At 43.5% G+C, this 25675-nt stretch overlaps 1 protein-coding gene across 1 annotated transcript in view; it reads left to right on the top strand.

Moving 5' to 3' along the window:
• Nucleotides 1-25675, top strand: part of LOC126269513 (solute carrier family 22 member 7-like) — a 132942-nt gene that overhangs the window by 33780 nt on the left and 73487 nt on the right. The window contains exons 5-6 of the mRNA XM_049973999.1: nt 9378-9546; nt 15979-16200. Coding sequence (XP_049829956.1) covers nt 9378-9546; nt 15979-16200 — 391 coding nt within the window. The remainder of the gene's footprint in view (nt 1-9377; nt 9547-15978; nt 16201-25675) is intronic.

The raw sequence follows: 25675 nt of genomic DNA, 5'->3' as shown, positions 1-25675 counted from the left end.
AATAAATCCACAGATACTTAGAGAGATTTATTTACTTGGATTAGAGTCGGAAGCACAGCTCTAAACAAACAACAGACACAAAGACTAAACATCAAACCATCAAAATCAACTACTTTTCCAAGGAATAAGCAATGCACTTCAGTGTTTGGTCTCCTGTTCCCACAGTTATGTTTGTCGCTCCTTCACGCTGAGACGGCTGGACGGATTTGGAATGGAATTAGCTTACACCTTGAACTAGCACATAGGCTACTTTTGAAAGTGTATTGTACAAGATATTTATTGATTTGGAGAATATAATACGAAATGTGGAACAATAACTACTCCTAGAAAAAAGCTATTTACTCATTGGCTTTTGAACTGGATCGCATTTGTGAAAATGCTGTTATTGTTTAAATTGTCCTAGAAAACACTATTCAACGTAATGAATACAATCTCTACACAATCCTCAGAGTGTTAAATCCATACTTCCATACAAGCCCGTTGCATTTTAGTTGCCAAATGCAGCACGACAGAGACATGCCAAATTTTTACATATAGAACTTGGCAGACTTTTAGTGAGGTTGGATTTGACTACGACATGCAAGCGTATCCGCTGGTAACAGGCACACACTTGAGAGCAGGTGACGTTGTTGCACATAAAAATGTTATAAAATTTGCGCTGCATCAAACTAGAAAATGCTTATTTTATTTCTTCATCGAATTAGTATGTTTGTTACTCTATCATACTATAGCGGCTGGACGGATTTGGATTAACTTTGGAATGTAGATAGCCTGTACCCTAAATTAACACAGAGTCACTGTTCCCAAGAGATGATCAATGTGACTAATGTTCCCGTGAAATTTAACAATCAAATGAATGTGTTAAGTTTAGTGTAAAGATTAGTTTTTAACTGTTTTAAAAAATCGAACATTCACGTGCATAAGACCAGGACAACAGATATGTTGTCTGTGACGATTAAATGATGTGTAACCTAGATGCACCGAGATTGTGCAGTGGCATCATGTTACGCATCAGGCAGCCGAGAAGGCACATCATGCAGGCCTTCATCATCACCACTGTAGCCGAAGGAGAGATAGTATTGATACCACGAATTCCTAACATTCAAACAAACTAGCCAAAAATGGTTCAAATGGCTCTGAGCACTATGGTACTTAACATCTTAGGTCATCAGTCCCCTAGAACTTAGAACTACTTAAACCTAACTAACCTAAGGACATCACACACATTCATGCCCGAGGCAGGATTCGAACCTGCGACCGTATCAGTTCCGCGGTTCCGGACTGCAGCGCCTAGAACCGCACGGCCACCGCGGCCGGCAACAAACTAGCCTTTCTAGTTCAAACGCTTGCGGATCCCTTTGAAATATACCTTCTCGAGTCAAGGACAAAAGTTAGGAGTGGAAGGTATTCATCTGGGCACATCATGTTTTTTGCACAGACAGCTCTACATCGACAGCTCACATCTATCGACAGCCATAATTCCTTACACTTACGTAGAGAACAAGAAGTCTGGGAACGTTGTTTACAGAGATGTATTACAGTAGATGTCTTACTTTCCTTACACACCTAGACAATTATGATCTCTTCCGTGCTAAGCATGTTATAAACAGGCATGAAATTTTGAATTCACTACTGGGTCGCATAGAAATTTTTTCATTAAGTAAACGAGTGAGTTGTGAACGACATGTATTGTGTCAGCTTCTCCCATCGTCTCAAAATTTGGAGGGTTTTCAATGTCACGCGGTTTGCTAGGCCGTAAGATAACTTTCGTGATGGCGGATACACGTGGATAGTGAGTTTCGGCAATAAAATATCTTTACAAGTATCTGTTTAACAGTGGATCGCAACGCGGGGTGCAGCTAGTTAAGAATAATTCCTGCTGATTCTCCAAAAACAAAAGCAGAACAACTACGGCAGAAGGAATCTACTTGTATTGTATTGTATTGTACTGTATGTTAACCGGGGACCACTGGGGGCCTAGAAACGACGTAGAGGCTTCGTCCCCGCCGCAGCCGCAGTGGACCACAACCTCACGACGGCTACCGCAGTCCACTTCACCCCTCCGCCGCCACACACCGAACTCAGGGTTATTGTGCGGTTCGGCCCCCGGTGGACCCCCCAGGGAACGTCTCACACCAGACAAGTGTAACCCCTATGTTTGCGTGGTAGAGTAATGGTGGTATGCGCGTACCTGGAGAACTTGTTTGCGCAGCTATCGCCGACATAGTGTAGCTGAGGCGAAATGATGGGAACCAGCCCGCATACGCCGTGACAGATGGAAAACCGCCTAAAATCCATCCACAGACTGGCCGGCTCACCGGACCTCGACCCAAGTCTTCCGGGCGGATTTGTGCCGGGGATCAGGCGCTCCTTCCCGCCCGGAAAGCCGTGCGTTAGACGGCACGGCCAACCGGGCAGGCAGCAATCTACTTAATCTTCTCTAGTGCTTTCACATACTAATTTGTCTGCTGTTTCATTTTTGGAGTAAACTGATGATTCCACAATAATATTAGGTACACAAAATACAGTACTAGACGAAAAAAGTGAAGCGCACAGAAGACATGATCGGATGTCAATGTAACTTCACGCATACGCACACACAGTAAATGATTAAAGAGTTCCAATTCTGTGTGGCGAATAGAATGGCCGTCAGAGTGCATTGGTATTATCCGCGTTTAGTGTTGTTACCTGACTTGTTAGGGTATATAAAGACCGTGAAGAGAATCAGATGCTGAGTGACCACTGTGAAGGATATGGTGATGCCACGTAAACATGCAAGACAGCATCATCAGCGTGTGACAGAGTTTGAAAGAGGTCTAACGGTGTCTCCATTTGGGCGACTGGTCATATCGTGCAATACCCAGTTTTGTGCGACATTCGGAAATACAGAGGACTGATGTTGGCTTTTATGGGAACGTGGGGGCAGGCATACTCATCGTCAAGTTCCGGTCGACTATGTAATCACCACCACAAGGCAAGATCGCCGTACACCAAGCACATCTTAAGCCCTTCAGATTTGTACATGCCGCCCAAGATCAAGTAATGCACTCCCTACAACATTCTGCGTCATCCCACACTATTGGTCCGAGAATGTCAGCCACTGGACCAGGAAATGACAGTCCCACGCGGAGGCTGCCGTTAACACCACAACACAAATGGTTGCGTTTGGAGTGGTGCCGTGCACGGGGAGCGTGGACTGCTGGTGTATGTAGTCGCATTATGTTCAGCAATGAATCACGGTTCTGGACTACCCAGATGACCGCTGTCAGTGAGTATGGCGGCGACGAGGGGAAAGGTTCCATGCTTCCGATGTTCCTGGCGTCAACGTGTGGGTAGCCATCAGCTATGATTTCGGGTCACGGGATATAGTTGCAGAGGAAAGTGTGATGGCACTACGGTAGGTCACGCACACCGTACACTATTGTGCTTTACCTCTCATGTGACAGTATCGTAGTGGCATTTTCCTCACGTGGCAAGTTTCTCACTAAACTGTCAGTGTGATGTAGAGGTATTCCTGTGGCCAGTAAGAACCCCACATATGTCCCCAACAGAACATGTGTGGGAACAGCTTGGACGTCAACTCCATCCCAGTGCCAGTATCCAGTTCATCAAGGACCACTTACAAGAGTTGCGGGCCAACTTGCCTCATGAGATAATACAACGGCTTTGTGACACCCTTCACAACCGAATAAGCGCTTATATCTCTTATATCAAGGCTAGAGGAAGTGCAACGGCGTACTGATAATTGTGCTCGTACTATGAAGTTCTTTGTAAATTTCGCTCGATATGGTAATCGTTGAATTAACATCACATACCCTCTCAACCAGTGATGTTGCATTTTGTTTCCTCCTCCAGTTATGCATGCTTCACTTATTTTGTCAGACAGCGTACGTTGCTTACTTTTTAGAACGGTCCACTCATTTCTTCCTGAATGTGCCTCATATCTCCACTAACCAAAAGCGGCATCAACCTTGCACGAAGCTTTATCGTAGTTAATTCCTCCTGCACCGCACTCTCTTCTTGTGCCACGCCTGTTGTGTCAGCTCCTTCATATGCCTTTATCGGCGATCATTCAGTACCATGGTGAGGATTTACGGTGTTTTCTACTGTGGTTGCAATATGCAGATGTTCTTCATGTTCCTCAAATTGTATGCTTCCGTAAACATTTTTTAACAAGACTACTGGGCAAATAGATAGTTTTTGGAACTAAAACATCACAATGTTTGTCATCTGAGCTATAAACTGTACTCGAGAATACCTGTTTCTGACCGTTCAGAATAGGCCCCTTCACTGAATTTAATATGCGGTTGGCGATGAAGTCATTAGAGCCGGAGGACAAGTTCAGATTGGGAAGGCTGAGGATGGAAATCGGTCTTGTCCTTTGTAAGGAATTATCCTAGCATTTCCCTTAAGCGATCCAGGTAAATCACGGAAATCTTAAATCTAGACGGGTGGACGGGGAGCTGAACCGATGAGCCCTAGAATGCAGTGTCTGGCGTTTCCGCCACTTCGGTCGGTGAACGTCTGATGAACGGACACGTTGTGTGTAGCTACCTTCGGCGTAAATATGTCTTTGGGAGCTTTTCTCCGATTCTGTAGACGAATTTTTGAAGGGAAACCTGAGCGTGTTAGTCTGCAGTTTTTTTCGTATCTTTTTCAAGTGCATTTCCAGATTCTGCCCATGTTCCTATCGTTCTTCAGTTTTTATTTATGAGCATTAGCTATATGTGTGTCCGCCTGCTTAATTGAGTGGTAAAGTGCTTACCTCCCATATAGTGGGCCCGGGTTCGGTTCCCAGCCGGGTTGGAGATTTTCTCCGCTCGTGGAATGGGTGTTGTGTTGTCCTCATCATCATTTCATCCTCATCACCGGTGCGCAGGTCGCCCAATGTGGCGTCGACTGAAATAAGACTTGCCCCGCATGGGGCAAGTCTGTGTCGTTTGGCCACCAAGAGCTGTTGCATAGCGATTTGATTCACGGATACCGTTATATGGCTCCTTCCGTGTACAGCGATTTTACGACTATGACGTGTGGGGCCTGGAGATGGCATCAATATAATGCCGAAACTGGTAGCACATGGAAGTTCATAAAATAAAATAAATTTCTACAATTCATACGGCTGTTGGTAAATTATTACATCAAGAAGTTCATGCCAGCCGTCGTCCCACAATCCATCATAGATCAACGAAGATATATTTTCGAGGTGCTTCGGCATGTTAAAAGCTAATCGAAACCACCATGGATTTGCTTGCAGCTATCGAAGTAACTGTCACTGATGATGTGCAGCATGTTAATAGGTCACATGTGAACAGAGATTTATGAAGTGAACATCGCAAAATAGCATAAGAAAAGATCATTTATTAGCTGAAGGGACGCCTTCTACAGGGTAATCAGAAACAGTCTGAAAAGCTTGTAAGTATGTTGCAGGATAGGTTGTGCTGAGAAATAATTGTTAAGAACAAAATTCGATACGCTGCGCCGTTCTCCAGTTAATTAGCACTGAAGTTAGCCAATTAGGAGGTTGCGTGGGCAAATTTAAGCGGCCCTCCAGAGACCGTATCGCCAAACGAGTCCTTCGCTTGGTTTCCTACAACAGAGCAGGGGAGCAATACAAAAATTGGACATGGGACGGTAGTAAGGATCGAATCAGAACCAAAGGCAGAGCAGTCTAGTGCACTGTCATTTAGAAGAACTCACATTGATTGTATTTGGAGGGCGGCTTGAATTTGCGCTCGCAACGGCCTAATTGGCTAACATCAATGCTAATTAACTCGGAAAGGCGTAACGTATCGAAAGTTTTCCCTAACGAATATTTCTCAGCACGATCTACCCTGAACCAACATTACACGCTTTTCAGCCTGTTTCTCGATCACCCTGTGTATCTTAAACAAGATCCATTAGACGTGTGGGATCATATCATCGTTACTACCTCTCCATAGCTAGAAAAAACTGCACTTCAATATTTTATCTATGTAGCTACACAACTATCTTCTGGTAGACTGTGCTCAAAGGCAGGATATTTTCTCTGTCAACGTCGTGAGTGTATAAAAGAGGAACTTCTATTTAAAATATTAATTTACAGTCTGTAGGCGAGACGTTGTGTGATATATAATGTTAATTACCTGTTTATTTATTGATTAATAAATATGATATTAGATGTACACTGAGGAGCTAAAGAAACTGGTACACCTGCCTAATATCGTGTCGGCCTCCGGGAGCAACCAGAAGTGCCGGAACACGACGTGGCATGGATTCGACTAATGTCTGAAGTAGTGCTGGAGGGAATTGACACCATGAATCGTGCACGGCTGCCCACAAATCCGTAAGAATACGAGGGGGTGGAGATCTCTTCCGAACAGCACGTTGCAAGGCATCCTAGCTATGCTCAATAGTGTTCATGCCTGGGGAGTTTGGTGGCCAGCGGAACTGTTTAAAATCAGAAGAGTGTTTCTGGAGCCACTCTTTACCAATTCTGGACGTGTGGGGTGTCTCATTGTCCTGCTGAAATTGCCCAAGTCCGAATGGATGGATGCAGATGATCAAACAGGATGCTTACGTAGGTGTCACCTGTCAGAGTCGTATCTAGATGTATCAGGGGTCCCATATCACTCTAACTGCACACGCCCATCACCATTACAGAGCCTCTACCAGCTTGAACAGTCACCCGCTGAAACGCAAGGTCCATGGATTCATGAGGGTGTCTACATACCCGTACATATCCATCCAGTCAATACAATTTGAAACGAGACTCGTCCGACCAGGCAACATGTTTCTAGTCATCAACAGTCCAATGCCAGTGGTTCTGACGGGCCCAAGAGAGGCGCAAAGCTTTGTGTCGAGCAGTCATCAAGGATGCACGAATTGGGCTTCGGCTCCGAAAGCCCATATCGGTCATGTTTCGTTGAATGGTTCGCACGCTCACACTTGTTGAAGGCCCATCATTGAAATCTGCAGCAGTTTGGGGAAGGGTTGTACTTCTGTCACGTTGAACGATTCCCTTCAGTCGTCGTTGGTCCCGTGCTTGCAGGATCTTTCTTCGGCCGCAGCAATGTATTACCGTATTTCTGGTATTCACGGTTCACTCGTGAACTGGTTCTACGGCAAAATCCCCACTTCATCGCTAACTCCAAGATGCTGTGTCCCATCCCTCGTGCGGCGACTGTAACACCACGTTCAAACTCATTTAAATCTCGAGAATCTGTCATTGTAGCAGCAGTAACCGATCTAACAACTGCGACAGACACTTGTCGTCTTATATAGGCGTTGCCGACCGCAGCGCCGTATTCTGCTTGTTTACATATCCCTGTATTTGAATACGCATGTCTGTACCAGTTTCTTTGGCGCTTCAGTGTATTTGTGTGTTGCTTTGTGGATCATTCTAGAAATTCATCATTTAACGTCGATGTTAAAATCATTCATATTTTGGGGTCGATTATTATCAGACATCGATGTTCAGAGATCGGTGATGCGATCGAGATCAACATTGATGATTTGCCATCATCGCCCATCCCTAACTGAGATAACATCTTTTACTCTGAATTCACCAAATAACTTACAAAAACTGTGGCTTCTGAAAGAGAAGGACCTTTAAATGACAACTTCAGTCCGCCACTATAGTGACGGCACTAAGGTTCCGTTTGAAATCGTAAATAATGTCCGTAATGAAAAGGTTTCACTTTCATTACTTTGACTGACATCAACGGAATGCCGTGTGGAAAAGTAAAATGGAGACTTTTCTACCATTTCTCAGGAACAGAAGACTGGAAGTGCAGTTTAACTTCTTGATGACGCCGAGGTTATTACAGACGAACCACTTCCAATCGCCGCATGTTGTTCGAACTTGCTACAGTAAATTATGTTGGATATTAATCTCACAAGCCAGAAGATTAGTCACTCATTATAGAGCAGAGTGGTCGCTTTGGTGCGCTGTTGACGGTATGAAATTGGAATCAGGAGGTAGCGTGACGCTTATAATCACCTTGTCGGTATTCCTGGCCCGCTATATTAAGTCGCAGTCTCTCCGTAAATTTCTAAATCTTCGTACATCTATTGTCATTAACTAATTCCTCCAGAAACACTATGATGACTGTCTCGAGCGAGAACATCGATTGTTAAGCACTCACGAATTATAGTTTATTCGAACACTCAGCAACAAATAACACTTTTGACAACGTTCAGCGTTTCAGTCTACATGCCACAATTTGCTACCGATCGGTTGTATACTGGAACTTAAGCATTGACGATCGCGGCACGCACACGCTACAAAAGCATTAATGCGGCTAACGAGCAATGCCGACGAACGCACTATCCAAGCTCGGTTCACTCCGCCCTAGTCGAGAGACCAGCTGCATCTAACTCGCACCACAACAATAACTGGCCTCCAGCATATTGTCAACAAGCAAAGACTAACTTATACTGGTTGCCACCCGTACAACACGCTCGATGGAGAACTTCAGCGACAAATATATAAATCATTAACATACGGCAAATACATTGCCATGTGAGGACACTGTACCCTCACAAGCTCTATCCCTGAGAAAAGTCATGGCAGTGAAGTGGTATGTATATGCCTGTCGGCCTTATGGAATCAGCGCAGTAACTTGGGTGAACGTAGAGACGTGACAAAATGATAGAAATGTGCACTGGTGCTTGGACGTTCCCGTGAGTATACAGTGAACAAAGTTGTGTGTTTTGTTGGTATATCAAGGCGGACTGACCAATGCGCCTACAAGACTTGGTCTACCGACCTCAGTCATGTGACAGAGGGGTGGGAGGAAATGAACATAGAAAACGGGAAGGAAATGGTGAGAGAGAGGAGGAAGAAGGAGTTGGAGAGAAAGTGGGGAGAAGAAGATGGACAGAGAAAGGGGGAGGAGGTGCTGAACTGAGAGAGGGGAGAGAGGATGGGCATGAGGGGATGAGTGAGAGCGTGTGAGGAAGAAGAAAATGGACAGAAAAGGGGGAGAAGGTGATGTACAGGGAGGGGCGGAGAGGGGGCAGGAGGAGATGGAGAGAGAGGAGGGGAGGGGGAAGATAGACAGAAAGAGGAGAAGGGGGTGATGGACAGAGAGGGAGGAAGGCGGAGGAGGTAAACAATGAAGGGGGAGGGGCAGATGGACAGAGACAGTGGAGAGGAGATGAGGACGTGTAACCATTTCCTAGACATATTAGATCGTATGCTTTCCCTTTTCTTTCTTATCCATTTAAACGGAGTAAGTCACAGCAAAGTGTTGTCGGATACAGCTAGCTAGCTTATAATTATGTGAAGCCTCTAGTGGATACTGGTCTGATCCTTTAGAGAAATGCTCGATTTATCTAGCAAGTAAGTGATTCTTTACTTGTTGGTGGAGTAACCACGACGTACGTGCCGCCCACAGGCATGGAGGTGTGCGACGAGGAGGCCAAGGGCCGCGTGATGATGATGCAGTGCCTGGCGTGGACGCTGGGCATGCTGGTGATGCCCATGGTGGCGTGGCTGTGCCGCGACTGGGTGCCCTTCATGCTCGCCACCTCCGTTCCACTCGGGCTCGCCGTCTTCCTGCACAGGTGAGCCGTCGCCGACAGTGTGGGTCAGTGCAGCACTAAAGTACGAGAAGTGACTGAGGGTTACCTCACGCCTATCTGTTCCAGCAACTTTCGTGACTTATTGCATAGGTCAGCAATTATTTTTGCAAGTTATCACCATTTAGATCAATCATCTTCCTAACTCAGAAACAAATGCAAGAGCAATGCAGCATACTAGATAAACATATTCCTGCAAGCTCCTCTTTCGAAAGTTATCAATTTACCCATTCCTCCGTATCTGACAAATTTTTAAATACGTTACAAAGAATTTAAAATGAACAAATAAAACTTAAAAATCCTCGAACATGAGACCAGGCAAAAAGAAAAGTACTATGTCAATTCAGTAAAGGCACCAAGTTCCACTACATACTGTGCGATTCAAATTTAACCCTATGCTTTCCAGAAAATCTGCACAGTGTTGCCTACCGGTCGCACTGCTCAGGTCCGTGTTGTTTGAATTGCCATAAAATGACACTATTTTGACCACTTATAATGTGAACGACTTTTGAAGTGTAAATACATTTTAAATAATTTTATTTATTTAAATTTTATATTTAAAAAACACAATTCTTATACTTCCACTATTGGTTTTTATTCTTACCGCAAATTTGCGTAAGGGCTACATACAACAGCAGAATGTCCGAAGCACACAGGTTTGGTGCGCTTATAACATGTAATTTGACTTTTTCCATCTTTCTTTCTCTATCTTTCTATCTTTTTTATCTTTCTTCTTCTTGGCTTATTTACCCGTGATAGTTGCTTTTCCAAATTTATGACGTCTCATTTTTAATAATCCAGATTATATATGCATTCAATACACTTACATCAATCATGTTGAAGAAAATCACCTATGGCCATGGCCTTGTTTTTGCCTTCACACTAGCATCCTGTCTTTTGGTCGATGGTGTCAAAATCACTCTTTGTGGCATTGTATGTCATCATAACTTCAGGCTTCATTACTTATGATGATGACTCCGTTGGTTGATCATGAAGAGAGCTAAGGACTTCAACAACTTTGTTTTTCTTAGGAACATAAGAGGCTCTCATCACATCTGGTTGGAAACCAAATAAGGTAGAATATACTTCACATCCTTTAGCTGTAATAAAATCAGCGGGCAGTTCAATTTTGATTTTTCGGATAGTACCGACTGGTGTCAGATGTTTTGACAGCAAATAATGAGCTAAATCGAGAGATGTAAAAAAAACTATCACTGGTGATATTATGTTCAGATTTTTCAAATACAGTCTCTTGGATTTTCACTACATTCTCTCCAAGTCGTACTGTTCTGGTTCCTTCCTCGTTTCCCAAATACACTTTCATCTTCCAGCACAGGATCGTTGCACTGTCACAGATTGCCCACAACTTTATTCCGTATCTACCAGGTTTTGATGGGAGGTATTGCCGAAATTAACAGCGACCTAGAAATGTAACCAACTGTCCATCCAGGGTCATGCACCATCCTGGAATGTGGCATCCCTAAAGGATAATTTCCCGCATCTCAAAAACTTCTCTAATAGAGAAGGTATGAAACATCACAAACGGACCTCTGAAGCACGATGGTGTGAAAAGCAAAATAAGTACGAGTAATATCCATCGACAGGCAGTGTTTGTATGTGTAACATGTGAATTAAATACTGTAGTTAAGAAACATAAGTTAACGTCAGTCCGAAAACGACGTCCATCATAAGTCTAAGTCGTCACAAATATCATATTTCGTACTTTGCTGCCCAATGTTATATGCCTCAGCAATTAAATGAAATGTAAATTTCCTTTCATTGATATTTCTCAACAATGCAACAATTTAAGGAAATAAATTTTTCACGAAAGATATTAATTAGTCATGTTGAAGCGATACATCTCCACAGAGCTACGAGGGAAGATCGGAAAGTAACGCACAATAATTCTATTATCAAAAAGTTTAATAGGTAACAAAACAAAATCACAATTGAACTTACATCTTTTACCTAATTTTGCACACGGTCACCAACGTTCTCACCACATTTATCCCATCGTGGTACCAGTTTCAACACGCCCGTCCTTTGGGTGGAGTATAGCTGTCTGCGGACTGCTGATTTCACTTCCGCTTCTGTAGCAAAGCGTTGACCAGTCAGATTTCTTCACGGGACGAAACAGATGAAAGTCCGACGGTGCAAGGTCAGAACTGTATGGTGGATACTGGAGAGTCTCCCACCCAAATTTCTCACGAACGAGAGTAGTAACATGAGGGGCGAGCATTATGGTGAAAAGGTTTGCCACCGTCAGTATTAATGTGGTGGCGTTTGTCACGAAGGGCACGACGCAACTTAACCAAAGTGTTAGTGTAGGCTGCAGCAATTACAGTGGTCCCGTGTTCAGCATATGCCAGAACACTGTCACAAGCACTTTTCTATCCGACTGAGTCACTTTGAATTTTTCTCGTACTGGGGAACCAGAACGTTTCCAATCCACAGAGGCCTGCTTGGTTTCGGGTGTGTAGTGGTACGCCAACAACTCATCGCCGGAGACGGTTTCCTTCAAAAAGTCGTATTCTTCTGCAGCGTAACACTTTGAGTGCTCCAAGCTTGTCATCATTCGCTGGACCTTATGGCTGTCTATCAGGTTCTTAGGCGGGCGCTAACTTTGCATAATTCAGGCTTTCCTCGCTAGAGTTACACATGGAAAACAAAATACCCTCCGTGGCGCAAACCATATCGTCGTTAAGTTTCAACAATCTGGCTCCAATGCCAAGAGAGGAAAAAAATTGTGCTTTACTTTCCGATCCTCCCTTGTATTAACGGCCGTAGAGAAAACTTGTTTACAATAGTCCTAATGTTCAAATGTGTGTGAAATCTTATGGGACTTAACTGCTAAGGTCATCAGTCCCTTAGCTTACACACTACTTAACCTAAATTATCCTAAGGACAAACACACACACCCATGCCCAAGGGAGGACTCGAACCTCCGCCGGGACCATCCGGACAATAGTTAATAAAGTTTCTAGCCTAACAAATAAAGAATGACAGAAATTTCACAATACCAATTTATTTTTCAATATAATACCCGTGTACACTAACACACTTGCGGGCACGCTCTGATAACTTTTGCAATCATTCAAATGAAAGGTCTTCAATTTCGAGTCCACCCAAACGTTCACAGCATCAGTTACTGCATCATCTTTGTCAAAATGTCTTCCTTTGAGTTCTTTTTTTAGATTTGGGAAAAGAAAAAAGTATGATGGAGCCAATTGTGGACAATATGGCAGATGACTTAACAATTTGAACCGCAATCACGCTGAGTTTCAAGTGCAGGGAGGGCTCTGTGCGCCGATGCGTTGTCCTGATGCAGAAGAACTCCGCGCATTAATTTTCAGCGCTTTTTTTATCTTTATATCTTCTCTCAAACGCCACACAAGGGTGTAATATTTTGAAGCACTAATAGTTACCCCCTTTTGCAAGTAATTCACCATAATTATCCCTTCTGCCTCCCAGAAGACCGATGCTATCACCTTACCGGCTAATTTTTGCACCCGGAATTTTTTTATGTTAGGAAGATGTTTCCACTGTTGTGCCTGTTGTTTTGTCTCAGGATCAAAGTGGTGAACCCAAGTCTCGTCCATTGTCACATAACTTGCAAGAAAGCCGTCTTCATCCGCTTCATATTGCCGGACGATTTCTTCACAACATAGTACACGCTACCATTTCTGATAAGCATTCAAGTCTTTCGGGGCCATCGAGATGTAACTTCCCGCATTCGCAAAATATTCACAACAATGTCATGAGCACGCTCATGGCAGATTCCAAAGGTGATTTCAGTGTGCTGCAGCATTGTTCGATGATCCTGCAAAATCGTGTCGACAATTGCAGGCGCTGTTTCATCAGTGGCAATGGTGACAGGTCCTTGGAGCATCTTCCACACTCTCATTTCCATTTGAAGTCGTCACCCAGTTTTTCACTGTTGCATAAGACAGAGCACTGTCCTTAAGGGGACCACACCCTGCCTATCTAACCCATGTTAATTTAGGCAAGTATTTGACCCATTTCTGAAAAAAACTATCTGATGGAGGACCTTAACAGTTTTACTGTATATTACATGATGCTAATAGGATCAACTGTACTAAAATCTACTTTATCCATTTTATAGTTTTTAAGAAATACTTTTTTAAATTTATTAATAAAATAGATTAAATTTTTTCTGCAGAAAATATTTTTTGTGGTCTTCCTAATGGGGGAATATTAATGAATGTAGTAGCAGAGGTGGCTTTTTATGTTATGCAGAGTCTCTGAAAATTTAATTCGTCTACCTATGGTAGTTTCTGATATAATGGAGAATATGTACTGAAAATTTTAGTTTGCAGGATACTGACTTTAATGAAAAAACTTTTGAAATTTGATGCTTACAGTTAATTAAAACTGTCCTGCTGTATATGATGGCCCTTCTTTGGCCTCTAGCAGGTCTTCCAGGTTCTTTTTCACCTTCCTGGATGTTTGTCTTGCTTTCTTGGCCATAATAGACGCAGACCTCTCTACTTTGGCTATCCGCATTTTATCGCAATGTTGCAGCCCAGTGATCATATTTTCACCAGGATTAATTCCCAGCTTTTTCAGTATCCAACATTTTCCAATATTACCACAACTGAATGTAATAACAGCATCATGAACTCCTAGTTTCATTGTATGCATGCCTGCAAATACAATTTTGGGAAGGCGGTTCCAAATTATGCTGTTGAAATATTCATTTGTGTTCTGTGTCTGCCCATGCAGACGTTTCCTTAGAAGGTCAGGATGAGCCAAGTCTCTGAAAATAGGTTTAATTGCTGTAGTAACAGCAGCAGGAAGAGAATGCTGATGAGAAAAAGATTCTCCAGTTGCCTGAGCCCTATTGTATTTGCACCACGAATTTTCTCCTGATGGACACAATCCATGACATGGCTTATCATCAGTGTAGGACTTATCGAAGAATATGGCGCAAACATCTCTCTTCATTGCCTCCACATTTTCTTTATTTCTCTTATTTCTCATAATTGCCTGCCCATAGTATACCTGCAAGTTTTCTATAACAACTACTCGCAATCACACTTGAACAAAACTAACCGCGTGTTTCAAAGCGTGTTGTTTACAAACAGCAGAAACAAAACAATACCGACCGTTGCATTCCAAGGATAGCCAACACACTCGGAGGTAAAAAAAAATGTAGGGGATATGAAGATCTAAAATATATGCAGTAAAGTGGGTGACAGAAAAGTGGGCGTGGCACATAAACACGCCACGCGGGGTTAGCCGAGCAGTCTAGGGTGCTGCAGTCATGTACTGTGCGGCTGATCCCATCTGAGTTTCGAGTCCTCCCTCGGGCATGTGTGTGTGTGTGTGTGTGTGTGTGTGTGTGTGTGTGTGTGTGTGTGTGGGTGGGTGTGTGTGTTTGTCCTTAGGATCATTTAGGTTAAGTAGTGTGTAAGCTTAGGGACTGATGACCTTAGCAGTTAAGTCCCATAAAATTTCACACACATTTGAACACATAAACACACATCATAGAAAAATGCTCTTTAAATGCTGAAAAAAAAATTTCCAGCAAAATCCTTTTCAGAGAAAACTTAAATAAAATCTTAATCTATCGCCGGCCGTTGTGGACGAACGGTTCTAGTCGCTTCAGTCTGGAAACGCGCGACTGCTACGGTCGCAGGTTCGAATCCTGCCTCGGGCATGGATGTGTGTGATGTCCTTCGGTTAGTTAGGTTTAAGTAGTTCTAAGTTCTAGGGGACTGATGACCTCAGATGTTAAGTCCCATAGTGCTCAGAGCCATTTTTTGGAACCTTAATGTATCGAAATATGACGAAAACCGAAAATCGATTTTTTTTCGACCTGAATCACATTGTTGTCCTCCTAAGTGTATTCCGCATGTCCTCCGAAATTTCCTTTGGAGTCATTCCCTTCAAATGAAGATATTCAGTCACAGCACGGTTCTTGATCTCTCGATATTCGCCATTTTGCTTACACTACGGTGTGCAACGCACCCTAGCGGCAAAACTAACGAAGCTGGAGAGGCGAAATTTGACTTGCGTACCCACAAAGGGTCACCATAAAAGTAGGTGTTGTTGTTTGTGAGAGACATTACGATAACTACCTCGGGCTAGAAACTTTCCGACCTCCCCACGTACCCGTGCAGAGCGGCGTTGTCCGATTCCTCCGCCCCCCCCTACCCCCCTCCCCCCCCCCCCCCCCCCCCCCCCGTCGCCTCTTCATTACTAGTCGTGGGCCGGCCAATTACTCACGGCTGAGGCGTCAGCGGGTGCCAGCTCGTACAATCGGATCGGTGAAGAGGCCTGGTCTAGTGAAAACATTATCGACAGTTCCCACTCTACTTGACGTCACGAACCGGCGTTCCCGGTATCTCCGCCTGTTGCCTTCCACCTCTGCTGGACCCGTGGCGCTGGTTGCAGGCTGTTCCCGGAATCGCCGCGCTGGCTGGCCAGCCGTGGCGACCACGAGCGCTGCCTCGAGTCGTTGCGGGAGATCGCCCGCGTCAACGGCACGGCGGTGCCGCCCGGGGCGCTCCAGCAGCTGCGCCACTCCAGCGTCGGCCGCGAGAAGTCTCTCGGCGTCGCCAGCCTCTTTTCCAGTTGGAGGCTCATCCTCAACACGCTGCTCATATCCACCTGCAGGTGACATAAACTTAACTCTTATCTAAAGCCGTGCGGGATTAGCCGAGCGGTCTGAGGCGATGCAGTCCTTTCATCCACACATGTATTTTCTCATCATTAGAAACTTTTCTGCTTGAACGGGTATAAAGAGTAAAAGGCACATTACTATAAACAAAACTAGGTCTACTTTGCGTCTTCGGATCGATTCCACAGTGCCAGGTCTTGTAGGCGATGACATCTCGGTCGGCAAAAGATTCTAGGCCGGGTAGCGATGTGTTCCCACAGCGGACAATTGCGAGTGTAAACCACCCACTGCCAGCTGCTCCAGTAGCAACATCGAGTGAAAAATTAACTCGACATCCACGAAAAAAAGTCCATTAAGAATGACAGACTGTGCAGCTTATGGTGTTGTATTGTAAACAGTAAGAGATGGGAGATAATTTTCACACGCAGCAATACATACAAAAAACAAAATATTTCATACAGAAGTTTTAAAGACATTTCAAACCCGCCGTTCGGGCTAGATGCTGTGAAACCTATCTCAGTGCTAAAGTGACACCACACGGTACTACGGAAGCCTGCCTGGGTAGGGAAATATACAAATAACATCAGGACACTTACACTTGGTGCTGTGAACGTGAATTTTTGTTTTTTTTTTTGTTTTTTTTTTCATCATTTTAAATGCAAACCACTAATTCGAACTGTAAACGGCCGGGCTAGTGGCCCCGCGTTCTTCTCTCCGTCAACAGATGGTAGCACTTTTGCCACTCTGGTTTACCAGTTTGCTGCCTCTTTCACACCCGCTACTCCCTGTTGTGTGCTCATAGGTGGCGCACAGCGCCTAGTGCACGTCCACTGCAGCGCTCGGGGCCACAGCACCAAGTGTAACTGTCCTGATGTTATTTGTGTACTTCCCTATCCAGGCAGGCTTCCGTAGTACTGTCTGGCGCTACTTTTGCACTGATATAGGTTTCACCGCATCTTGCCCAAACGGCAATTTTGAAATGTTTTTAAAACTTTTGAATGAAATATTTTGTTTCTTGTGTGTGTTGCTGCAACTGAAAATTATCTCCTGTCTCTTGCTATTTCCAGTAGGACAGCAGAGGATGGGCTTATAAGGGCCTGAAAGCGGTTGGGTGAAAATAAAACAACTATACGACTGAAGCGGTATTTTTAAACTCTGGTATAATGCTCAGTTGCGGATGTTCGTCCAAAAGGATTGTTTGTTACTTAAAATAGTTTGTTTACGTTTTGTAATTAGATTTTTTGTTAATAACATGGTAATTACACTTCACACAAACAGGTAAATGCTTTCCAATTACATAGTAAGACTCTATTAATTTAATGTGACTTTTTATTTACAAATAACATCAGATTTAAAACGTGTGTCAGAGAAAAAGATCGTAACCACATTTTAGTGATTTTAAGAAAATAGTATGGTTCTAAACATTCCTTCCAATTATAGTGCCTGCTTAAGGCATAAGGAATACATTGTACAGGTTTATTTCATCATAAAAGTTCCAATGCCGTAGTATTACCTGTATTGCCCATATTTTTCTATCCTTAGCGTTACTGTTGATATGTTATTAGCCTTTCAGAAGAATCTAGTGGTAATAAACTTTAAAGAAATGGAAAAGGCACTAGCTGTTACGTTTCAGTGGACACTAACCCCATTACTCAGACAAAGTCTAGGAAGGGTTCATTACACCTACTCGAATTCCACATGAATTCCAGTGGTAGAGAAGCAGTAACAGCAGGCTGGAGAGCTCAGCGACTTCGAAAGTACACTAGTCATTGGACATCACCAGAGTAACAGATCTATCAGGGACGTTTCAGGCCTTCTAAAGCTGCCCAAGTCGATGTCTGTGACGTGGTGTGAAACTGAAACGTGAAGGATGTAACGGAACCTATTAATGGCTTTATTATAACGAAGTATGCGGTACCCTCCTAATTCAACTAGTTTAACTAGCAATTATGATAATAGAAAAGTAATTGTGTATGTTAGCAATGATTGCATAACATGTCTACATAAACAGTCAACCTATTAAAATGTAATTAATAACTGACCCACACGAAAGTTAACATCACTTGAACACTGATACAGCAGATGTCATTATGTAAAAACACTAGTTTCAACTGAAATAATTAATATGAAATACGAATAATATTGGTCAACTAACGTATTTTGGATCTCCTTAAATAAAAATTACCCAGTGATACCTATTTATTCACTAGGACTGTTTTCACTCACTATTCACGTAAACACGTCTATTTTAAATGAGAACCACTGCAATTTTTAATAATTCACGTTTTTTACTTATGTATGCAAATGAGGGAAGGCAATTGATGTACTTTTGAAAAACGGCCTATTTGCAACAAAGAATTGTTCTGACAAGTTGACAAACCTGTCTGTCATTTTAATGACCTGTTAAATTATGTCATTCGATGTAAATTAATAACTTTTTTGCACAAATTACGATAACAGATGGATGCCTGACTTATAAATCACATCTCTCCTTAGTAGTTCTTTGACGAGGTTATAAATACAAGCAGCAAAAGCCTCGTCAGCTCAGTCTTGATAGAACTTTTGTAAAGTGTGTATGTTACTGTCTTATGTGGAAAAACAGTGCAAAGATGTTGTAAAAGAAGTGGTGTTACTCTGTACTGTGACAACGTCTTTGGCTGGTCAGCGGAGTTAAGATGGCTACCATGCCAATAAATAGTTGAAGTTCACTTATGCTGTCATTCATTATTTATCAACAACCACATCAACAATACGGGACCTCATCTTTTTACCCCTAGACGAATACATATAGAGCCAACATTAACATCAAGATACAGCAGTGAACCAGCCAGCAGCAGCATCTACTACAATACAATTTAATGGCGCCAATGCAATTCTCTACATCAAGTACTAACAAGCTTCGTATATTGGAGTGATGTAGTGCGAATATGGGAAAATGGGACCTCCTAGAATTGCAGAGGGTGTTTGTAAAAAATCGCATGAAATCAGCAGAAGGAATCACTCGCAAATTTCATAGAAAGCAGTCCAGATAGCACACAGACAGTGCGTAAGTAGTTAAAAGGAATAGGGTACAGTGGTCGACCAGCTCCTCATAATGCACACATTCCGTAGTCAGCGCTAAGTGACACATTAGATGGTGTAAAGAACAATGCTGTCGGCCACTGAATAACTGAAAACGAGTGATTTGGAGAGACGGATCACGCTGTACACTGTGGATATCCGATGGGTGGGTTTGATTTTGGCCATTGTCTAGAGAATGTTACCCGGCGTCATGCGTGGTGCCAAAAGTGAAATATGAGGTGTTTTTCGTGGTCAGGCCGTGATCCCTTGTTCTGCTGAAGAAAACGCTAAATGTGAGAGGACTTCTGCTTAAGAAAACGCTAAAGGGGAGGGTGTAGACGCATTTCCTCAAATGGCTGCTCTACTCACATCCCTGAACAGAACCCAGCGGAAAACCTCTGGGTCGTTGACTTCGCTCCAGACCCCAGCGTCCAGCATCAAAACATTGTCTACTATCGGCTCTTGAAGAAGAGAGAGCCGCCATTCCTCTGCACATATTCAGAAGCAATGAAAGTGTTTCCGAAATAGTTGAAGCTGTCATAAATGCGGTTGTAGACACATCCATATTAATTTCCACCAGTAGGTGTCTGGATACTTTCGATTAGATAGTGTATTTGGAAAGCGACAAATGTGTGCGAGAGTTTTCATTTTCGTCTTAACTCCTCGTTTGAATCAGCCCACCCTAATACTTACATTTTTGTAAGTAGTTTAAGAAGTATACAAATATAGTGTTACTGTCGACTAAATAGTGTCCGGTCTGGTTTGGTACCAAAAGCTGATAAGAAAGACATATATTTCATCAGAACGAATCTTTGGAACAGTGAAATGGTGAAACTCCTCTACTTGAAATGTGTGCTTCGTGCTAAACGTTTTAGCTAGTTTGCAGTATCTTGTGAATAAAAGTACTTCCAATTGAAGCTCGCTTTTTGTTCCTTTATTTTCTTTCTTAAATTAACTTTTTGTCATATAATCAGTTAAAGTATTTAAAATAACATTTTACGTATTTTTAATAGTATAATAGAAATATTATATTACTCTTTAGCTTAACATTGCTACATTCCTTGATAGAGCTTAAAAATGTGTTGCGAGAGTGGCCAAGACAAAATCATAGATCTCTTGCTAGTTGTGCATTTCTTGCACTGGCCATAGGGGAGGCTTTGGGTAAATTGCCGAGTTCAGGTGTTGAGCAAGTACGTGGAGAAGTAAAAAATTCTATACTTAGCTTGCTGACATGGTGTTAATATAAACAAAATGTTTGACGTACATTCACGCAAGCTGTATTAACAAGATAGCTCAAATGTCATCTTTATCTGAATCACAGGTTTTTTTTCTTTTTTTCATACTGCTTTTTTAAAGCAGTCGTGCTACGTATTTTGTTCAAATGGATAACCTGTAATATTGGACCTACATGAATCTATATGTTTTGGGTGGCTTTTCATCCACGGAAATTTATCTGAAGTAGTCGAACATTTACAAGGAGAGTGCTCATTCATTATTCACAGGTAAGGAATGCAAATGAGCGTCCTTCTCTTGAAGATAATTCAAGTGAAGCTTGTCCCAGAACAGCGAGTACAGAGGGAAACAGGGAGACAAGGCTAATATGGTATTCAGCGATACTAGATTGAGAGAGTAAGATGTTTGTATCAGAAGAAAGAATAATAGTAAAGAGTACAGTTCATTTTTCATAAAGAATAGAAAGCTTTATGCAGAATGGGTGCTGGAGCTGTTGAACATTGACCAATGCATAAAAGAACTTCTGTGATGAATTTAAATTTTTTAAAGTAAATTTCCTAATTTCCTGCACCAGTTTCTTACTGTAGATGAATTGCGAGTTCACAAATTCACACCATAAACGAATCAGTTGTTAAAGTAGTGGCTGGAATCAGGTTGCCCAATTGCAGAGAAATCGAAATTGATTTCGTCTACGAGGAAGATTATGCCTATGTTTCCTGAGATCGAAATGGGTTATTCTTACTGATAACCTTTCAGAGAATAAAACGTTAACTAGCAGATACAAGGGTGGTTTGAAAAGTTCCGCTGGATGGGGTGGCCATGCCATTCTAGGCGCTACCGTCTGGAACCGCGTGACCGCTACGTTCGCAGGTTCGAATCCTGCCTCGGGCATGGATGGGTGTGATGTCCTTAGTTTAGCTAGGTTTAAATAGTTCTAAGTTCTAGAGGACTGATGACCTCAGAAGCAAAGTCCCATAGTGCTCAGAGCCATTTGAACAATTTTTTGAAAAGTTCTCAGAATCACAACGAGAAGATAGCGCTAGCGCAACAAGTTGTTTCCACGATATTCATTGGATTGTTGCCTGTAAACACCTGCCACGCCAATGCTCTTGAAAGAGAGCTGTGGCAGTGAGGTAGCTCTGTTGCTATTCCTGTGTAGTGATTTTCGACAATAGAAAAAATCCAGATTCGAGCAGTAATTAAGTACTTCATAAAGGCAGGTATGAAAGCAGAGGACATTCATGCTGATTTCCAGAATACACTGGGAGGGCTCTGATCCTTCATCCTTCGTATTCAACTGTTACCAAAAAATGGCTCTGAGCACTATGGGACTTAGCATCTGTGGACATCAGTTCCCTAGAACTTAGAACTACTTAAACCTAACTAACCTAAGGACAGCACACACATCTATGGCCGAGGCAGGATTCAAACCTATGACCATAGCTGTCATGTGGTTCCAAACTAAAGCACCTAGAACAGCACGGCCACATAGGCCGGCACTGTTGCTAAGTGGACACATGAATTTAAATTTGGTCGGGAAAGCTTAGATGATGATCTGCTCAGTGCTCAGCCAAGCTGTGTCACTACTCCAAAAACCATTGCACAAGTGCACAAAATGGTCATGGAGGATTTCCAATTGAAAGTGCGTCAAATTGCTCGTGAAATGAAAAAATGATCTGCAATATGGGTGCTGTAACTCTTGACATCAAGACAATGCGTGCCCGCACACATGTGTCATCACCATGGCAGAGTTACACAAACTAAGATATGAATTGTTGCCACACCCACCACGTTCACCTGATATGGCTCTGTCAGACTTCCTTCTCTTCCCAAAACTGAAATTTTGTCTTGGTGGACAAAGATTCATTTCAGACGAAGAATTGATAGCCAGAGTTGACAACTATTTTGCAGCCCTGGAGGAAACTCATTTTCAAGATGGGATCAAGGCACATCGTTGGACTAAGGGCATTAATCTACACTCCTGGAAATTGAAATAAGAACACCGTGAATTCATTGTCCCAGGAAGGGGAAACTTTATTGACACATTCCTGGGGTCAGATACATCACATGATCACACTGACAGAACCACAGGCACATAGACACAGGCAACAGAGCATGCACAATGTCGGTACTAGCACAGTGTATATCCACCTTTCGCAGCAATGCAGGCTGCTATTCTCCCATGGAGACGATCGTAGAGATGCTAGATGTAGTCCTGTGGAATGGCTTGCCATGCCATTTCCACCTGGCGCCTCAGTTGGACCAGCGTTCGTGCTGGACGTGCAGACCGCGTGAGATGACGCTTCATCCAGTCCCAAACATGCTCAATGGGGGATAGATCCGGAGATCTTGCTGGCCAGGGTAGTTGACTTACACCTTCTAGAGCACGTTGGGTGGCACGGGATACATGCGGACGAGCATTGTCCTGTTGGAACAGCAAGTTCCCTTGCCGGTCTAGGAATGGTAGAACGATGGGTTCGATGACGGTTTGGATGTACCGTGCACTATCCAGTGTCCCCTTGATGATCACCAGAGGTGTACGGCCAGTGTAGGAGATCGCTCCCCACACCATGATGCCGGGTGTTGGGCCTGTGTGCCTCGGTCGTATGCAGTCCTGATTGTGGCGCTCACCTGCACGGCGCCAAACACGCATACGACCATCATTGGCACCAAGGCAGAAGCGACTCTCATCGCTGAAGACGACACGTCTCCATTCGTCCCTCCATTCACGCCTGTCGTGACACCACTGGAGGCGGGCTGCACGATGTTGGGGCGTGAGCGGAAGACGGCCTAACGGTGTGCGGGACCGTAGCCCAGCTTCATGGAGACGGTTGTGAATGGTCCTCGCCGATACCCCAGAGCAACAGTGTCCCTAATTTGCTGGGAAGTGGCGGTGCGGTCCCCTACGGCACTGCGTAGAATCCTACGGTCTTGGCATGCATCCGTGCATCGCTGCGGTCCGGTCCCAGGTCGACAGGCACGTGCACCTTCCGCCGACCACTGGCGACAACATCGATGTACTGTGGAGACCTCACGCCCCACGTGTTGAGCAATTCGGCGGTACGTCCACCCGGCCTCCCGCATGCCCACTATACGCCCTCGCTCAAAGTCCGTCAACTGCACATACAGTTCACGTCCACACTGTCGCGGCATGCTACCAGTGTTAAAGACTGCGATGGAGCTCCGTATGCCACGGCAAACTGGCTGACACTGACGGTGGCGGTGCACAAATGCTGCGCAGCTAGCGCCATTCGACGACCAACACCGCGGTTCCTGGTGTGTCCGCTGTGCCGTGCGTGTGATCATTGCTTGTACAGCCCTCTCGCAGTGTCCGGAGCAAGTATGGTGGGTCTGACACACCGGTGTTAATGTGTTCTTTTTTCCATTTCCAGGAGTGTACAAGAAGACTACATTGAAAAATAAAAAAAAGTTTCAGTTATGTAAGTACTTTTTTTCTATTCCGTTCTGAGAACTTTTCAAACCACCCTCGTATTTCACAAACATTTTGGACATACTGGAAAAAAATATGTGATATGAGGTGTGGACTGCAAACCAGAAATCATCTGTCTTCATGACTGTGCACTAGGCCACCAGGTGTTTTGAACATGGGAAAAATTAGGACTTTTAATTGAATATTGTTAGGACATCTACCTACACACTACAGTGATGTGCATATAAGAGAGTGGGTGGTAGGGCTATACGCATTGGCAAGTGGCCACATACCAAGTGACGCTCCAGCCTGCGGTGGCGTTTTGCCACATCTGCCTGTAGTGTGCACTTTGGGGTGCAAGTAGAACGTTTAGATTTTTATGTTACGTTATGCACGAGGGTCAGTCAAATGAAAACCGAACACTCACCACATCAGAAGCATGTAGTGGTTCCACTCAAAAGTATTACCACACATGTTAAGACATTTATCCCACTGGGAGATGAGAAGTTCAATTCCTGTTTTGTAGAACGCAGTCGACCAATGACGGATGCACAACACAGCCACATTTGCACTTCCACATCTGACTTAAACCAATGTGCACCCATGTCTTTCTTCAGGTCGCCAAAGATGTGAAAGTCATAGGGTGAAAGATCTAGACAGTACAGAGGATGTTACATTGTTTCCCACAAAACTGTTGAAGGATAGCCTTCATCTGACTAGCAGTGTGGGGACGGAGTTATCATACAACAGGATGATTCCATCCGACCGCATTCCTGGGCATTTTAACTTTATAACACATCACAGTTTCTTCAAAATGCCTTCATAGTGCTGCACATTGATTGCGGTTCCACGCTCAAAGAACTGAACCAGCAGAGGGCCCTGGTAGTCAAAAAAGAAAGTCATCATGACCTCAGTGCATTACTGATTGCCCTTGCGCTGTCAGAATACTGTCAGTTGGAGCAATTTTATTGGCAAACACTGCATCATCCTTCATAAAACCCAGATCTTTCACTCTATGGTTTTCACATATTCACCAAGCAGAAGAAAGACATGTATGGATGTCAGTTTCGGTCAGACGTGGAAGTGTAAAAGTGGGTGTAGTTGTGCGTCCTTCAGCAGTTGACTGCATGAAACAGGAACTGATCACTTCATTTCCCAGTGAAATAAAAGTTATAACACTTTTGTTGACTACTCCTGAATGAAACCATTCCATGGTCCCACTACAGCAGCTGTCCAATTTTCATTTGACTGCCTGTTACATGTTGGAGGTACTTAACACCATGTGTTAATGATGGGTAGCAGGAAGTAAAATCAAGTATTACATTAAGAAGTGGGCAGCAATAGTTTTTGGAGGGTTTAAATTTTTCTGTGTAGAGGTAGAAACAGAAAGAGTGGCCCAGTGTGTCACCCATATGTTCTCTAACACTTTGCCCTCTCTACATTTCTAATATTTACTTAGCTGTCATGAATTGAAAAAAGACAATTGGAAATTATTTAGTTGTGTGTGATGAAACTATTTGCAGGTGAACAAGGGAAGAGTAAAATCTGATATTTTGTGCCTTTTACTAGTCCTATGCCACTGTTTTGATCTTTCACTACCCTTTCAAGAAGTGTTCATTGTAATTTACTAGACAGTATAGGGGAGAGTCATGCAGCATCGCCCAGCTTAAGTTTTTCAACTTTACTGTGTAACTGTGGTGGTTAATCAGGAAATTACTATACTATTCTCTTGCCACCACAAGGAATCT

Source organism: Schistocerca gregaria, chromosome 1 (genome assembly GCF_023897955.1).
Source record: "Schistocerca gregaria isolate iqSchGreg1 chromosome 1, iqSchGreg1.2, whole genome shotgun sequence".
Classification (NCBI taxonomy): Eukaryota; Metazoa; Arthropoda; class Insecta; order Orthoptera; family Acrididae; genus Schistocerca; species Schistocerca gregaria.
The sequence above is the reverse complement of the archived record's forward strand: the minus strand, read 5'-3'. Positions and strand labels throughout refer to the sequence as shown.